Source organism: Arachis stenosperma, chromosome 5 (assembly GCF_014773155.1).
Source record: "Arachis stenosperma cultivar V10309 chromosome 5, arast.V10309.gnm1.PFL2, whole genome shotgun sequence".
NCBI classification, from domain to species: Eukaryota; Viridiplantae; Streptophyta; class Magnoliopsida; order Fabales; family Fabaceae; genus Arachis; species Arachis stenosperma.
Genome location: NC_080381.1, coordinates 136,025,896 through 136,040,543, shown reverse-complemented (window position 1 = coordinate 136,040,543; position 14,648 = coordinate 136,025,896). Strand labels below are relative to the sequence as shown.

General features: G+C 33.4%; 2 protein-coding genes across 3 annotated transcripts; both read right to left on the bottom strand.

The window, feature by feature from the left end:
* Window positions 1–464: 464 nt before the first annotated feature.
* On the bottom strand, window positions 465–3,151 carry LOC130983061 (receptor-like serine/threonine-protein kinase At4g25390). Its single transcript, XM_057907236.1, has one exon. The coding sequence runs from the start codon at window positions 3,005–3,007 to the stop codon at window positions 932–934; it is 2,076 nt and encodes a 691-aa protein (XP_057763219.1). The 5' UTR covers window positions 3,008–3,151; the 3' UTR covers window positions 465–931.
* A 6,807-nt stretch (window positions 3,152–9,958) lies between these two features.
* On the bottom strand, window positions 9,959–12,737 carry LOC130979298 (glycosylinositol phosphorylceramide mannosyl transferase 1-like). 2 transcript variants are annotated; one of them, XM_057902709.1, is made up of 5 exons: window positions 12,354–12,737; window positions 11,480–11,876; window positions 10,924–11,084; window positions 10,642–10,762; window positions 9,959–10,397 (listed from the first exon to the last, which is right to left on the bottom strand). In XM_057902709.1, exons 1-4 carry the CDS (start codon window positions 12,614–12,616, stop codon window positions 10,666–10,668), a joined length of 918 nt encoding a protein of 305 aa, XP_057758692.1. In that variant the 5' UTR covers window positions 12,617–12,737; the 3' UTR covers window positions 9,959–10,397; window positions 10,642–10,665. The 2 variants fall into 2 exon arrangements, with proteins under 2 accessions (XP_057758692.1, XP_057758690.1); XM_057902707.1 differs by having other exon boundaries at window positions 10,692–10,762.
* Window positions 12,738–14,648: the final 1,911 nt, after the last annotated feature.

Sequence of the window (14,648 nt, the reverse complement as noted above, 5' to 3'; positions counted from 1 at the left end):
CAATTCATTAGGCGTGTGAATGGTTATTATAATATTAAGATTTAAATGAATAATTTGGAGATGTAGTGTGTTTTACTTGAATTTAGCTAATTTTAAGACCCGTTGTTGATATTGTTCAAAAAAATCATTAGTTATATCATAACCCTTTGCATAAAAAGAAAGGACCACAATTTTGGCCTTATTTTGCTACTATACCACAATCATGAATTCAAACAATGGATCACATGGAAAAAGCTTGTAGAAAGATTCTACTTCCATTGATTTTTTTTTCACCATTTCGAACTCCAATGTTCTGTTTTTATTACAACAGCTACCATATGAATGAATAAATAACAAGGCTCTTCCTTCTATGCATAAAATCAAATGATGCAAACTGTGAAATAAAATCCTATACAACTCAAATTTACAAAAGCTGCATAAAATGGACCACACCATAAAGGAGTAACTTCCTTTGCAAGTTTAGCTAAATGTAATGTATACTGCTAACATTAATTAATCTCCAAATGTAAACTACAAAGATGGCCTCATTCTTGAATCCTAATCACTAAAGAATGGGTCATAACTCATAAGTCATAACTGATAACTCGCAAAAGATAAACAACAATCACAAGGCAAAGCCTATAAGTTAGTGTGAAAGAATATGTGAGGTGTATCTATATATACACATACCAATCTCCAACTAGTAGGCCACAATGGTATTACTATGAAATCATGGATAATTGAAAACAATAAGATCAAAAGGCTAAAATAAAAACTAAAAGGAGAAAAAAGAAATATAGAGAGAACTTGAAAACCAATTGTAAGAACTAAGAACAGAGCTTTTCCCTCCTATTTTTCCTATACAATTATGGGTCATTGGTAAATTGAGCTATGAAGTATCAAGTATATTACTATAATTGCTCATGTAAAAGGGTTAGCTGCTACTAGAAACTCACCGGCCTTTCTTCCGGGTCTTGAATGGGAATCGAGAAGGGGTCGAAGGCGAGTATTCAATGGGCAATTGGGGTGGCTCCAACTCCCCGGAAAGCATTCCCACAACCTCTTTCATCGAAGGGCGGCGAGCAGGGGACTTAAGCACACAAAGCAAAGCCACCTTGATACACAGAAGAGCCTGATCCTTATCTAATGACTGAATAGACTGATCAACCAGCTCGACGAGCTTCCCATTTCTAGCGCAATGTCGCGCCCAAGACAACAGATTTGCACGGTGAAACTCGGACAATGGCGAACCGTTCACCTGAAGGGGTCGCCTCCCTGAAATGATAACTAGCAACAAGACACCAAAACTATATACATCACACTTCTCAGAGACATCTCCGCTGTAGCCATACTCCGGAGCAACATAACAAACGGTTCCCCTCATGCTTGGAGTACTACTCACACCACCACTCTTTGGAATTTCTCCACTAGCCGAATCGAAGCTGTTCCGGCGAGTTCTCCATAAGTCGCCACTTAGCCCCTCCAACCACCAATCTGTGCCTCCACGGTTATTCCTGCTCTTGCTCTTGGCCTTCTTCAAATTCCTATCCCCATACAAAACATCGTCGCTCACCCACCACTCACTCCCATTGCCATCATCATCATCGCTGTTCAATCCCTTCCTCTTTTTCTTCTTCTTCTTCTTCTTTTCGAGCTCTTCACCGTACTCCTCCTTCCACCACTCTCTCGCTGGCCTCCTCTTCTCCTTCTTTAAAACATCATCAAACTTCTCCTCCTCCATTGATTCCCACCATTCCAATTGGTGCTTCCTACTCTTCTTCATTTTCTTCTTCTCTTGCTTCCCCAATTGCCCACCTTCTCCAACCCATTCGCCCTTTGGCCTTTCCTTATCAACATCCCTCCCAATCCACTCCATCACATAATCCTTCACCGTCTTACTCTCCCCAACAGGATTTGATCCTGATCCTGAGGCTGCAACCTCCTCATTGTCCTGCTTCCACCACCAATCCCTCACTGAATTACTCCTCATCCCTTTCCCATTCTTCTTAACACCCTTCTCACTCTGAGCACTGCTAGCCTTGTCAAACCCTGGTGACAGAGACGCCGCCCCCGCCAATGTTATTGCCATCTCCGGTGAGGCCGACACACCAGCCCCACTAGTCTCCGGCGAGGTCTCCAAGTTGGGCACCTTAACAAAACACTCAGGAGATTGATCCACACCCAAACTACCCTCCTCAAAGTAACAACCAGTGTTCACACTTTCCGTTTCACAATCATCCACGGCAACAACAACCCCACCACCATCACACTCCAAAAACCCCTCCTTTTTCTTCTCAAAATCACCCCCACCATCCAAAACATCCAAATTGGGATCCGATTTCAAACGGGCAAGTCCAAAATCCCCAATTCTGGCATTGAATTCAGCATCGAGGAGAATATTACTGGGCTTAATATCACTATGAATCACAGGGGGGTCACAACTATGAAGGAAAAGAACACCTTTTGCTATGTCCAACGCAACAGAGAAGCGCTTGTTCCACTGCATGAGTTCAGGGCACTTTCTATGCAATAAAGCGTCTTGGAGATTTCCGTTTACCATGAGGTCGTAGACGAGGAGGAAACGGCGCCGTTTTGGGTCCGATGAGAATCCCACGGCGGCGACGACGTGGGGAGATTGGCGGAGCACGGAGGCGAAGAAGAGCTCGTTGTGAAACTCGCGCTCGCCTTGCTGCGAGGTTGTTGTGGGGTCCATGAGCTTCACTGCGACGGGGGTTCTCGCCGGAGGAGGGAGGGTGCCGGAGAAGACGGTGCCGAAGCCACCATGGCCCAGTGGGGAAGAAAAGGAGTTGGTGGCACGGCGAAGGAGGGTGTAGGAGAGACGGTGGGGGGGCTTGGAGTCGTCTCCGGCGGTGGAGGTGGTGGACGGGGAGGTGCGCTTGCGACGGCGGAGGAAGAGGAGGAAGAGAACGAGGAGAAGGAGGGAGGCGGCGGTGGCAGTGATAAGTGGGAGAAGGATACTGCGGTGGTGGTGGTGGCGGCGGTGAGGGAGGAGTTGGCGGGAGGGCATGGCAACGGAGAAGGTTGTAAGTATTAAGTTAAGGAAAAATGTTTAGTCATAGTGAGTTTGAGAATTGATGATGGAATTGGGGAAGCTTGTGTGTATGTGAGGTAGAAACCCAGTTTAGTTGTTGGACTTTTAACTGAGGTTGTTTGTCTGCACTGGGATTGGGACTGGGACCCATCACCCATGCCATACACATGACACCTACCTTTTCTTGCTTATAATTATGCTTAGGATCTTCTTAAGTCTTTAATTTTTATGTGAATTGTTGCAAATACGCCTCTCTCAGCAATGCAATTTTTTAGTTGAGGAGTGCTAGAAATCAATAAATTTTGTAATTTATAATCATTAATTAGTTTTTATCAATATTTTTAATAGTGCAAACTTGTGTATAATGGTATAAGATTATTCGGTTTTTTTTTTAATAATTAAATACTAATCAAATTTTAATAAAAATAATGGTCTCTTAGACTTTCTCTTTCTAGTTTGTTTGCATATATATAAATATAATTCATGGTTTTCTGCTATATAACTACAAATGAACTAATGAAGCACATGCTGGGACTCTGGCGTTACTCTTTTTGCCTCATATCACGTTTGATTGACCACGTCTTATCCCTAACTTACCCGCAAGTGCACCACTTTTCCAGTTGTTATGGTTCATTCTTTTCATGTGGTTGTTATTCACAATTAAATCATTGCCTAAAATTCATAATACCTTCTTTATATCTTCATACATTCATAAAGTTTCATAGCCTCTTTTCTTTTTATTCCAAGGCATTTGTACTTGTCATCACCTCTCTCTTTCAGTCTGCCTTTTACTGGAATGTTTACACTACTAGTCTTATTCATATAATTAAGGGATTTTCTATATATATAGTACGTCTCCAACACATCTAAACCTGATTAATTAATTAATTAATTAATATGGAGTTGTATATATTATTAAAGGATCTCTTTGGAAAAGTGAGAGTATGTTTGTTATGGTAGATAGGTTGTGAAACCTACTAATTTTGCAATGACATGCTAAAGATATCTAGCAAAACATAAAATAATATTAATCACTTTTAAAACAAAACAACAAATTAATTACTTTTAAAAAAAAATATATTACTTAGCTTCTATACAATTCCAAGCATAATAAATAATAATATTTATTTATTGTTAACTAGGATTATTTTTTATTATAGATTTAATTATTCTATTAATTTTTATATAGTTAATTTCACCGAATTTTTAATTAGGTATTTATACTTTTTTTCTTTTCAATTAAATTTTTATACCATATCAAATTATATAATTAAGTTTTTGCTGTGATAAAAATATTGAAATTAACAAAATATTCTATTAAATTGTACGAAATATTCAATCAAGTGTTAGGTATATTTGTTTTGTTTAACGGAATATTCTGTTAATTCCATTATTTTGTCACAATATGATCTTAATTACAAAATCTGATATGGTATAGAGACTCAATAAAAAAAATATAAATACCTAATTGAAAATTTAGTAAAATTTGGGTTTTGACTCTTAATTTTAGATTTCTTAAACTATGTAAATAACTAAAGTAATAAATAATATAATTTGAGCTAAGAGTTGTTTAATTAATCTATGAAAAAAAGAGATGTTAATAGAAAGTGTATGAGAGGTTCCATGGCTTTTAAGAGTGATGTGGGAGATGGATGTTTAAATGGAGCAAGCAATAAGAGAGGTGGCAGTGGATGGGAGATGTTATCAAGTAAAATGGCGTGGCAAATTAAAGTGGAGTAGGTAATTTCCCTTTTTCTAGTTATTTGCATGCTTCTTCAAATTTAATTGGCACCAACTACTACTAATGCTTTGTTTCACCTATCATATGACTCTTGAGGCCATGAAACCCCACTTGACCTTGGTGTTTCAAGGGTTACGTTGAAGAAGATCAACACGCATTAGCTGGTTTCTTTTGTTTCATTTTACTTTCTAATCCTCTAATTGCTAATATGCCGCATTATGATAATGACGGTTATAATAGTATACAATAAAGACAAAGTCTTATTCTATTAGATGAAATCAACTATATGAATTAAACGATATTATTATGTTCAATCATATATTATATCTATAATAAGGTTATTAATATATATATATTTTCTTTTACCATTTTATGTATGATTTAATTTTTTACTCTTTTTAGGTTTTTTTTTTATTATTGTCATCTATTTATTTTTCATCTTATCATTATTTTAATTAGATATGGTCTTAATATTTTTTTACGTGTCCAAATCACTTAAAATAAAATTTTACCATTTTTTTAATAAATACTACTCAATTTTTTTTTTTTAATATCTTCATTCTTTCTTTTGTCTATATATATATAGCTATTTATCTCTATCTCAATATTCTTATCTGTATCATACTTAATTTATGCTTAAATAAATTCTCTTTCTTAATTTAGGTCAATTTACACACAGTTGCACTTCATTATTTTATGTATGAGATGGATAGATAAGGGCATAGTGATGAAATGCCAAATCAAATCTAATTAATATTTTATGATTTCGGTATCATCATGTCGTTGAGTTTTTTTTTTTTTCTTCTTCAAAGCAATAATATCCTTCACTGTTTTGATTATGTAGTTTAAAATTCTTGTTTGGACAAATATGATAAGAAAATGTATTATTAAAATAAATATATAAGTCTTTTTTTATTTCACATATATATATATATATATATATATATATATATATATATATATATATTGTCCCTTATTAATTACTAGGAAAAAAGAAATCTTCGTTAGGACCCGCTTTAAGGATACTACAAATTAGAAAGTTTATATAAAATATATAAATCAAACTTAAACATTTAAAATTTTCTACATAATAAATGCATTGACAACAGAAAGTTTTGTTACTTTATACTCTTAGCTAATATGTCTTTAGAATATATCTTAGTTAAACTTCAGAAAAGAAAACATTAAATTCTTTTGAACATAGTCAAATATTAATTTAACCGGATTTTTTATTTAAATAAAATAAATATATTATATACAACGATATGCAGCTATAGTTGTTTTCATTTTTGCCACTTATGTACTAGTGTGCTACCACATTGCCTAAGAAAACATGAAAAAATTTAATCAGTATCTATCAGACGAGAAATTTTTTTTGTTTTTTTAATACAATAATAATTTAAATTAAGGATAAAATATATTTTTTGTCTTTGAAATTTGACAAAAGTTTTAAAAATACCCCTAAGTTTTATTTAATTTTGTCCAAAAAGTTTTAAATTTGCATCAAATATACTTTTAACGGCTAATTTTTCAAAAAATTTTAGACCAATTCAACAGCAATTTTATAAGAACAACTCTTAACACAAGCAAATCAATCATAATTTTCATGCATTATTATAAGATTGGTCATAAATTTTTTGAAAATTTAGCCGTTAAGAATATATTTAATACAAATTAAAAACTTTTGAGACAAAATTAAAACAAAATAAAACTTAAAAATAATTTTACAATTTTTATCAAACTTCAAAAATAAAAAATATACTTTATCTTTAAATTAAATTAATGAGTCTCTGTCACTGTAAATTGATTTGTTGAGCCTTCGGTTGAAAAACATTTTTTTTTATATAATAAGGTTGCTATCTTGCTAATGACTTTAATTTATGGCCAACAAATTTGACTTTTACTACTAACTCGGGCTCAGTCAGCATAATATTATTTTTTAAATTAAGATAATTTAAATGTTAGAAATCTAATATTATTTTTTAAAAAAAAAAAAGGTTAGTAAACTAAATGAGAATGTTTTAGTCAAATGGAAGCCTCAACCCAAATATTCTCTTCCTTTGAATAATGTCGATATTTAATATTCCGTTTATTATTGTTTTTAAGAAGTTCTATATATAATCACATACAAAAGTTAAATGTATTATTGTTTGATTTTCTTTCATGGTAATTCATTATATCCTCATCGATCTTTCTCATAAAATTTGAAATTATTGAAGCTAATTAAGTGAGTTAGTCACAACTATTTAATTTTCCACCCAATCTATTATACGAATTTGCAGCTTTTAGAGCAAAGCTTTTTTCGTAGATAGATAGTTTGCATTTTTCTATTTAATTTGTTTCGTAGGAGAGTGATGTTGCTCAATAGCTAGAAAGTCATCATCATATATATCAATTATTAAACATACATTATCTCTTCTAATATGAAATAATATAATGTATATATAGAATTTTATTTTAATAATACACGTTATTTATTTAAAAAATATCTATAGATTCTTTATTATATTATTATATATAGTATTTATTTTCTGAATAAAGGAAACTCGTTTTCCCTTAAGCTAAGTCAGCATCAATTATTTTAGACTCTTAAGCTTATCCATTTTTAATTTCGTTGTATATAAAGCAACTCAAAGAATATTTGTTTATTTTTTTTTGCTTGCGTACAATTTTCTCCTATAAATTCTTACATTTATTCTTCTAGAGTTTTTTTTTCTTATTTAGTTGTACTTTTTATTCGAACTTCAAAGAAAGACTCATCATTAATAATTTTTTCTTAAGAAAGTATTTAAGGGTAGCACTTTTATTAAATTTTGGTTAGTATGTAATTAATAAAAAAAATTGAATAATTTTATATCATTAGATAAAATCTCATACATTAAAAATATCATTAATGACTATAAAATACTAAAATTACTGACCCATAACACTTATCTTCTCTTAAATAACAAACTATTTGAATTAATTATCACTTATCAGTAAAAAGTTCATTGTCCGATTTAGACAATTGCAATAAATATAAATTAACATATTTTAAAGCATATTATTCTTAAATTCTAAATTTTAATTTTTTAAACTCTGAATAATCCTCTAAAAATAATAATTGAAAAGTTAATTTTATAATAAAATTTAATTAAAAATTAATTATCTATACTATTTCTATGTAGAATCAAATAAAACTTTATATCCTAATAATTTACGGATTAAAAAAAAAAGAGTAGAAAGCGATTGATACATAGGATTAGGAGGATGGTGGTTGTAGATGTAGGGCACCCTAGTTCATGAACATACATATCTCATGTGTCATGCATTCATGAGAAAATTAAGGAAGTAGGAGTGTAGGACTTTAATTTGTGGTCCATAGGACTATTTTTAATTTTGGATACTGAACAAAAAAATACGTTAAGAATAAGATATAAAATATAATGACATAAAGTATAATATTTTTATAATAAATTAAATATAAAATAGAATAAAACTAAAAAGTTAAATTTATTTTTTATATAAAATTTGAAAAAAAAATAATAAAAAATACAATTATAAAATTTAATAATAATAAAATATATTGTATTTTTATTCAATATTTTTATATTTTAAAAAAATATATATAATATATTAATTTAATATTTTAAAATATAATATTTTTATTTATATTTTATTTATTAAATATAATTTTATATTTCTATGTCTATATATCATAATATTACTCTCTAAATCAAACGCAGTTTAGGAGACATTATCCAACCTTGATTAATCTAGCTAGCACTCTGTTTATTTTTAAAGTGCTACTTTAATTTGATTCAATTGGAGACACCTACCAAGCCAATAGTGCAAAAGCTTTTCCGAAATTTGTGCCACACAAATTGATGAGTCGTCCAACACTTTTCAAATCAATTCTCAATTACAAAATACAGTAAACTACACGAATTTTAGTTAGAATTAAGCTCATTAATATAATGCGTCCAAACGTGGAATTGTTCCATGCTTAACTTAGTGATGGAAATTTGTAATCTTATAATTGAAGATTTTCAACACAAACAAGTTTACATCATGATTTGAAATATTCAACAATACGCTTTATCATGACTAATACAACTCGTCGGTAAAATATGAAAGGAACCTTTGATGAAAGAAAAAACAATTCAGCCTTTTTTATTTGGTGGGAAAACAATTCAACATGAGCAAATTCTTTTCTTTTCTTAAATATATATACTTGGTGTAAATTGTGCTTAAGAAAGTTGCATAAAAATTAAAAAGGAAATAAGTATAAAGGAATCAATTCCCTTGGTCAAAGACGTAGAACTTGAATGAATCATTTGAGGAACCATGTGTGCTTACTCTTATAGCATTGGAGATTTGATTAATTTGGCAAAGCGAGTTAATAATATGAGCTGATTTTCAAGATTGAACAACCATTCTTTTTCTTTTTCCTTTTTATTTTTATTTTTTTCCTTTAACCAATTTTTACTAAATGGATGAGAGAGAAGAGCTGGCTCAACCACTTATAATATTCTTGATTTTTAGAGTGATGCTCTTGTTTTAATATGATAAAGATGCATGCATGATTTCATGTTGCATACACCAAGTTTCTAAGATTCAAATTTGCAAGCATCCATTTCTATTTCTCTTCATTAGACACCTGTTGACATTAATACTTGTATTTTCTGAACATCGAACCATTTTTATTCATATTTATTTATTTATTCATCAAATAAACACTGAATTTCTTTTAATTGGATACACAACTCCATTTGTACAACCTTCATACATTTTTCCATCTTGGAGAATAGAACAAAGAATCAAAGATACATAATTTTTACAACCCTCTTTTAAGATAAATTATACTCATTAGTCATTTCTCTTGAATTTTATTAAATTAAATCCAACTTTCTGTGTTTTTTCATTTTGGGGGCAAAACAAAGTTACATCATTTTCATACCTTTTTCTTTTAAGAACAAGTTAACACACTTCTCCTAAAGTTTAATAAAGTTCAACTCAACTTTTCTTTATTTTAACACGAATCAACAAACCACAGCAATTTAAATCATGCACTTACCATCCTTAGTTCATCAAGTTTCATCTTAACTTTTTCTGTTTATCACTTTATCTACATGACCAAAGGCCAGAGTCATCCTCCATTAGGTAGGTACAGACACAGAACAAACATTCACTGTAAAGATAGTTGATTAATCAGTAGAGATTTTCAATGATTCCATTCTAGTTTGTGGTAATTTAATTTTAGAGTCATACATAGTTACATAGAGTAAAGGGCCTTCACAAGATCACCACTCTTGGCAGTAGACCAGGCTTGTTTTGTACCAAACATTAATGAATAAAAAAACTATTGAGACCCTAGAACATACATCTATATACACCTCACATTATTGACAGATTCCTTCATAAATCACACAAAATCTTTCCTTCTAGGTGAAATGGCTTTGCCTTGATTAATAAAACAAAATGACTACCATAGCCATTCATTCTTAGCGCTAACCGCTTTGAAATTAGTCGGAACAAGAGGCATACTACCATAATGTGATATTAAATCGTTGAGACATTTGTTTCTCAGTAGGCTTCTCCCTCTCAGACTGCCAATGGAAGATGCCCCAATCTCATAGATTTTGCCTGCAAATTTCATTGAAGATGTTGACCTTTTATTAGCTTCAAGCTGAGTGATAGATGAAGTACTAGCCGGTTGATAGATATTAAAGCAATACAACAAATAAGTGATTGGGAAAAAAGAGCTCCATGCCAAAAGAAACACTACAACTTACTAGAGCAATATATAATTGCTCGTAAAATCTCTTCACAGGCCTTATACTATCAAGTGTGTCAAACAGACCTAATTGCTATATTCATGTTTCTCTACCTGTGATTGAAGATTTGAAGTGGCTTAAAGGAGAAAGAGAGAAGCGCTACCTTTGACCCATACCGGAGGAGCACCTGTAACATTAGCTACGAGGAGGGACATTGCAATGTCTTCACAACTCCTGTTGAAGATAACAGTTACACAAGTCCATACATCAATCAAGGACACGAAATTGAACACCCACCAAAACCAAAAACAGAAAAGAAAATATTAATAAGCATACATGAAGATTATATAAGGGAGGGTGAAAACCACTAAAAGGAAATTAATGATATATCAAACCTCTCGTTAGCAACATAGTTCTGAATCGACGGAGACATATGAGCATAAAAGTCCAAGTATTTCCTGTGAAAGAATGCAGCCTTTGAGAGAACCATGGTATAAGTTCCCGTCCACCAAACTGACCACCATCCTTCATATCTATAATATGCAACATTATTTTGCTGTGATATAAAAAGACAAATTTGTCAGATACAGTATGCAAAACTAATAACATAGCGGTATGCAAAAAGTGTCAATCACATTTCAGTTATCTTACTATTAGGTTAGGGCATCTTTTTGTTATTTTTGCTTGTAACACCATGTTTTTCCCACATGTTGCCCTCTATATTTTCACCTCCCTCCTCTCCCTTTTTCTTCTTTTTCAATGCCAACCTTTGAATTTAAGGAGACACTACCAATACAACCATATAACTTCTCCTAAAATATGCCTTTGGAATTTGAAAGCATTATCTTTGTTTACCTTTGTGTGTGTATTGCAAGAATGTATTATTCTGCTTATAAGAAATCAATGAGAGTAAAATGCAAGCACAGCTTATGATAAAATCTTAGTACAAACCTCCTTATTTACTGAGTGTGTTCGAGGAACGAATCCCACCATTGACAATGGAGCAGTTTGCCAGACAGAGAAAGCAAAATCCAGAGAAGGGCACGGAACAATCACATTGTCATCAACTGAGAAAATCGCATCAGTGTTGGGGTAGCTTTTTGGCCTAAACCTGCTGGCTAATTGATCTCCCGAAATGACCTCAAATATAAAGTCTGCTTTCTGAGCTCCCTCGGACTTCAGAACCGCAATCTCATTTAGACGGGCTATCAGCTTCTCCGATGGTGGTTCACTTCCACTCCATGACACATGTATTCTTTCAACACTACGACATGATGCATAATGAGCAACAGATTGTTTAAGGACAGAGCTCTGCTTCCAACTGTTTATCAGCACAGTATAGCCACCCCTGAACCATGGATTAAATCATTCATATTATTAGATCCGGTTTACACAACAAATTTTTTTTCAAGGTAATCTCCATCATCATAAATCCATGATAATTATCATAAAATATAATAATTTACTAGTTCTTAGCAATCATGATGCATTTTTCATTCTGAGAATTTTTCTAAATGATGAAAATGTTGAGGTTGGCACTATTCTTTGTGAAGTCCTGATTCGTCACCATAATCTAACTTCTAGAACATGAGATCCAATGAAATTTCATGTCACTTAGAATTTTTCCCATATAAACATAATAAATAAATACGCAAAGGGGGGGGGGGGGGGGGGGAATCAATGCTTCCAAAAACTAAAATAGTAAATAAGATGATCTTCCATTGAAATATACATTAAAAAAAAGGGAACAATCAACAATCAATTGCAAAGCAAAACAACCGTAAACTGAAAATCGAGAAAGAAAAAAAGATCCATTTTTGTAAACCTTGAGGGAGAAGAAACGAATGAAGGATAGTGAGGGTTCCAACCCATGAAGGAGCTGAGCTTGGAGGAGACGTAAATGATGAAGGAGAAGGTGAGAACCGCAAGGATGAGCTTCACCTTGGCGGCGCAGAGGGTCTGCCTCGCTCGCTGGATGGTGAGGACGGTGGGGCGGCGGTTCGCGGCCTTCTGTTTGGCCGGAGAATAAAAACCGTCGGTGGCTGCGGCGGCAGCATCGTCGGCGATGTCGACGTGGACGGAGGACATGGCTTAGAGCACATTCAGATTCAGGGGAAGAAGGTCCAAAGGGATTGCGTCGATGGTGATTCGCATCGCCGTCCTCTGCGGTTTCAACTTCCAAGTGTGTTTGTTACTGCGGAAAACGGTCCCTGATTCAAAACGACACCGTTTATTACCTCGTTGAACTTCAAAACGACATACATTTTGCCATTTTCGGGTTATGTTTTGACTTTTGACTTTTGAATAATCATATAACATTTTTTTTTTTGAGAAAAAATTTAAAATAGCTCAATTACTTTCAAAAAACAATAAGGTTCTTGACAAAAAAAATACCAACCTGATTTCTGAATTTTACTTTTATGGGATGGATTAGTCCCTGTACAAAAAAAATTAATGTTATTTTTTTTGCACATGAGTTAATCTGTCCTAAAAAAAATTATCAAGGACTGGATTGAGTGTTTTTTTTCTTAAGGACCTCGTTGTTCTTTCGAGATAATTATCAGGGATTGGGTGGAGTATTCACTCTTTTTTGAGAAAAATCCAAAATAGTCCCTAACAATTACTTTTTAATTTCTTTTATTTTAAGAGTAAACATCGAACCCGATCCCTGTCCATTTCTAATTAGGACAACGCGATCCCTCACCAAAAAACTAACCCAAGCCGGTCCCTGTCTATGCAAAAAATCACTCATCGCGCCCCCTCCTGTTTATCCCCCGTCCATAGTTGACGGAAAAAGCTGATATGTCACTTACCGGCGCTGATCGGCAGTTAGGCCAAAGTTAAATGCCAAGGTGGATAAGTGGAAATGGACAGGGGTCGATTTGTCCCCCTGTCACATTAAAAAACGATGTCATTGCTAGGTTAATAAGAAGCAAACGTCTCCTTCATCATTTCATAACCCCCCAAGCCTTAACTCAAATTTATAGAAATACCAAAATCCCTCAACCTTCTTCGCGCGATAGGACAGAGAGTGGTGGAAGTAGCAATTGTTGGTGCTGACAAGGGTGCTGACAAGGCCGCACTCGGAGGACTTCTCTAACGCCGTAGTTGACGGAGTGACTGACGTCGTGTAGTGGAGGCAGCTTGAGTTGGCATTCAGGTTAGTAATGAATCTAGGTATCAAAAACATCATTCTAATCCAATATCTGTTCCTAAATTGCATGTGGGTGTATTAGTGTTCAGTAGTTTGAAATGGGTTACCTGGTTGTTTATTATTATAAATGTTGTGATACTGAATGGATTTTGAAGTTTTTTAGTTAATTTGTTAAATTATTCATGTTAATTGTCAGTAGTTTAGATGATTAGCACAATGATATTAAATTATCATGAAATAGATTTTGATTAGTAAAAATAATTTTCAGATGGATGAGTTAGAAGTAGTTCCTGTTTTCCATCATGGAGAAATTTTTAAGAGGAATGCACAGGAAAGAGCATAGGGAAAAGCCTATTCTAACCATGTGTGAAGGCTTGCAGTGCTACATAATGAGAAAAATGGCAACGCACAAGAAAAAATTAGAGGCTCACATTGGACCACTTGCACCAGTCCAACATAAGAAGTTGGATCAATTTATCAAGCCTAAGAGTCATAAATGGAGAGCTATATGGGCTGGTGATTCAGAAAGAGTCCTCTTTGAGGTTCATTCTCAAAACCATAAAGTGGGTGTGAATCTACACAAGAGGACATGTACATGCAATGTATGGCAGTTGACTGGTAAGTCTGGCTATATAGTTATTGGATAATTATTTAGTTGTTATAATTTTTGGTTTATCACTATATGTCCATTGTCTTTTTTTTATTCTATATCAATTTGTTATTGTGCATAGGAATGCCTTGTAGACATGTCGTTGCAGCACTAGCTAAAATGGGTCTTAAGGCTGAAGATTTTGTGCATAAGTGGCTAACTATGGAAGCCATCAGAGCAACTTATACACATTGCATTAAACCAGTCAACAGTGAAGAGTACTGGACACCTACTAATGCACCAAGGCCACTGCCTCCCACTATCAAGAGAGCTGCTCATAGATCTAAGATGAAGAGAAGAGCCGATCCAGTTGAGAG

What these genes read in the sequence shown, in the direction of transcription:
- LOC130983061 (XM_057907236.1), bottom strand. Translation starts at nt 3,007, where the DNA reads ATGCCCTCCCGCCAACTCCTCCCTCACCGCCGCCACCACCACCACCGC.
- LOC130979298 (XM_057902707.1), bottom strand. Translation starts at nt 12,616, where the DNA reads ATGTCCTCCGTCCACGTCGACATCGCCGACGATGCTGCCGCCGCAGCC. An exon ending in TTCGTTTCTTCTCCCTCAAG is followed by an intron (nt 11,877 to 12,353) that starts GTTTACAAAAAT and finishes TCCATGGTTCAG; the next exon opens with GGGTGGCTATACTGTGCTGA. An exon ending in TCCTCCGGTATGGGTCAAAG is followed by an intron (nt 10,398 to 10,691) that starts GTAGCGCTTCTC and finishes TGAAATTTGCAG; the next exon opens with GCAAAATCTATGAGATTGGG.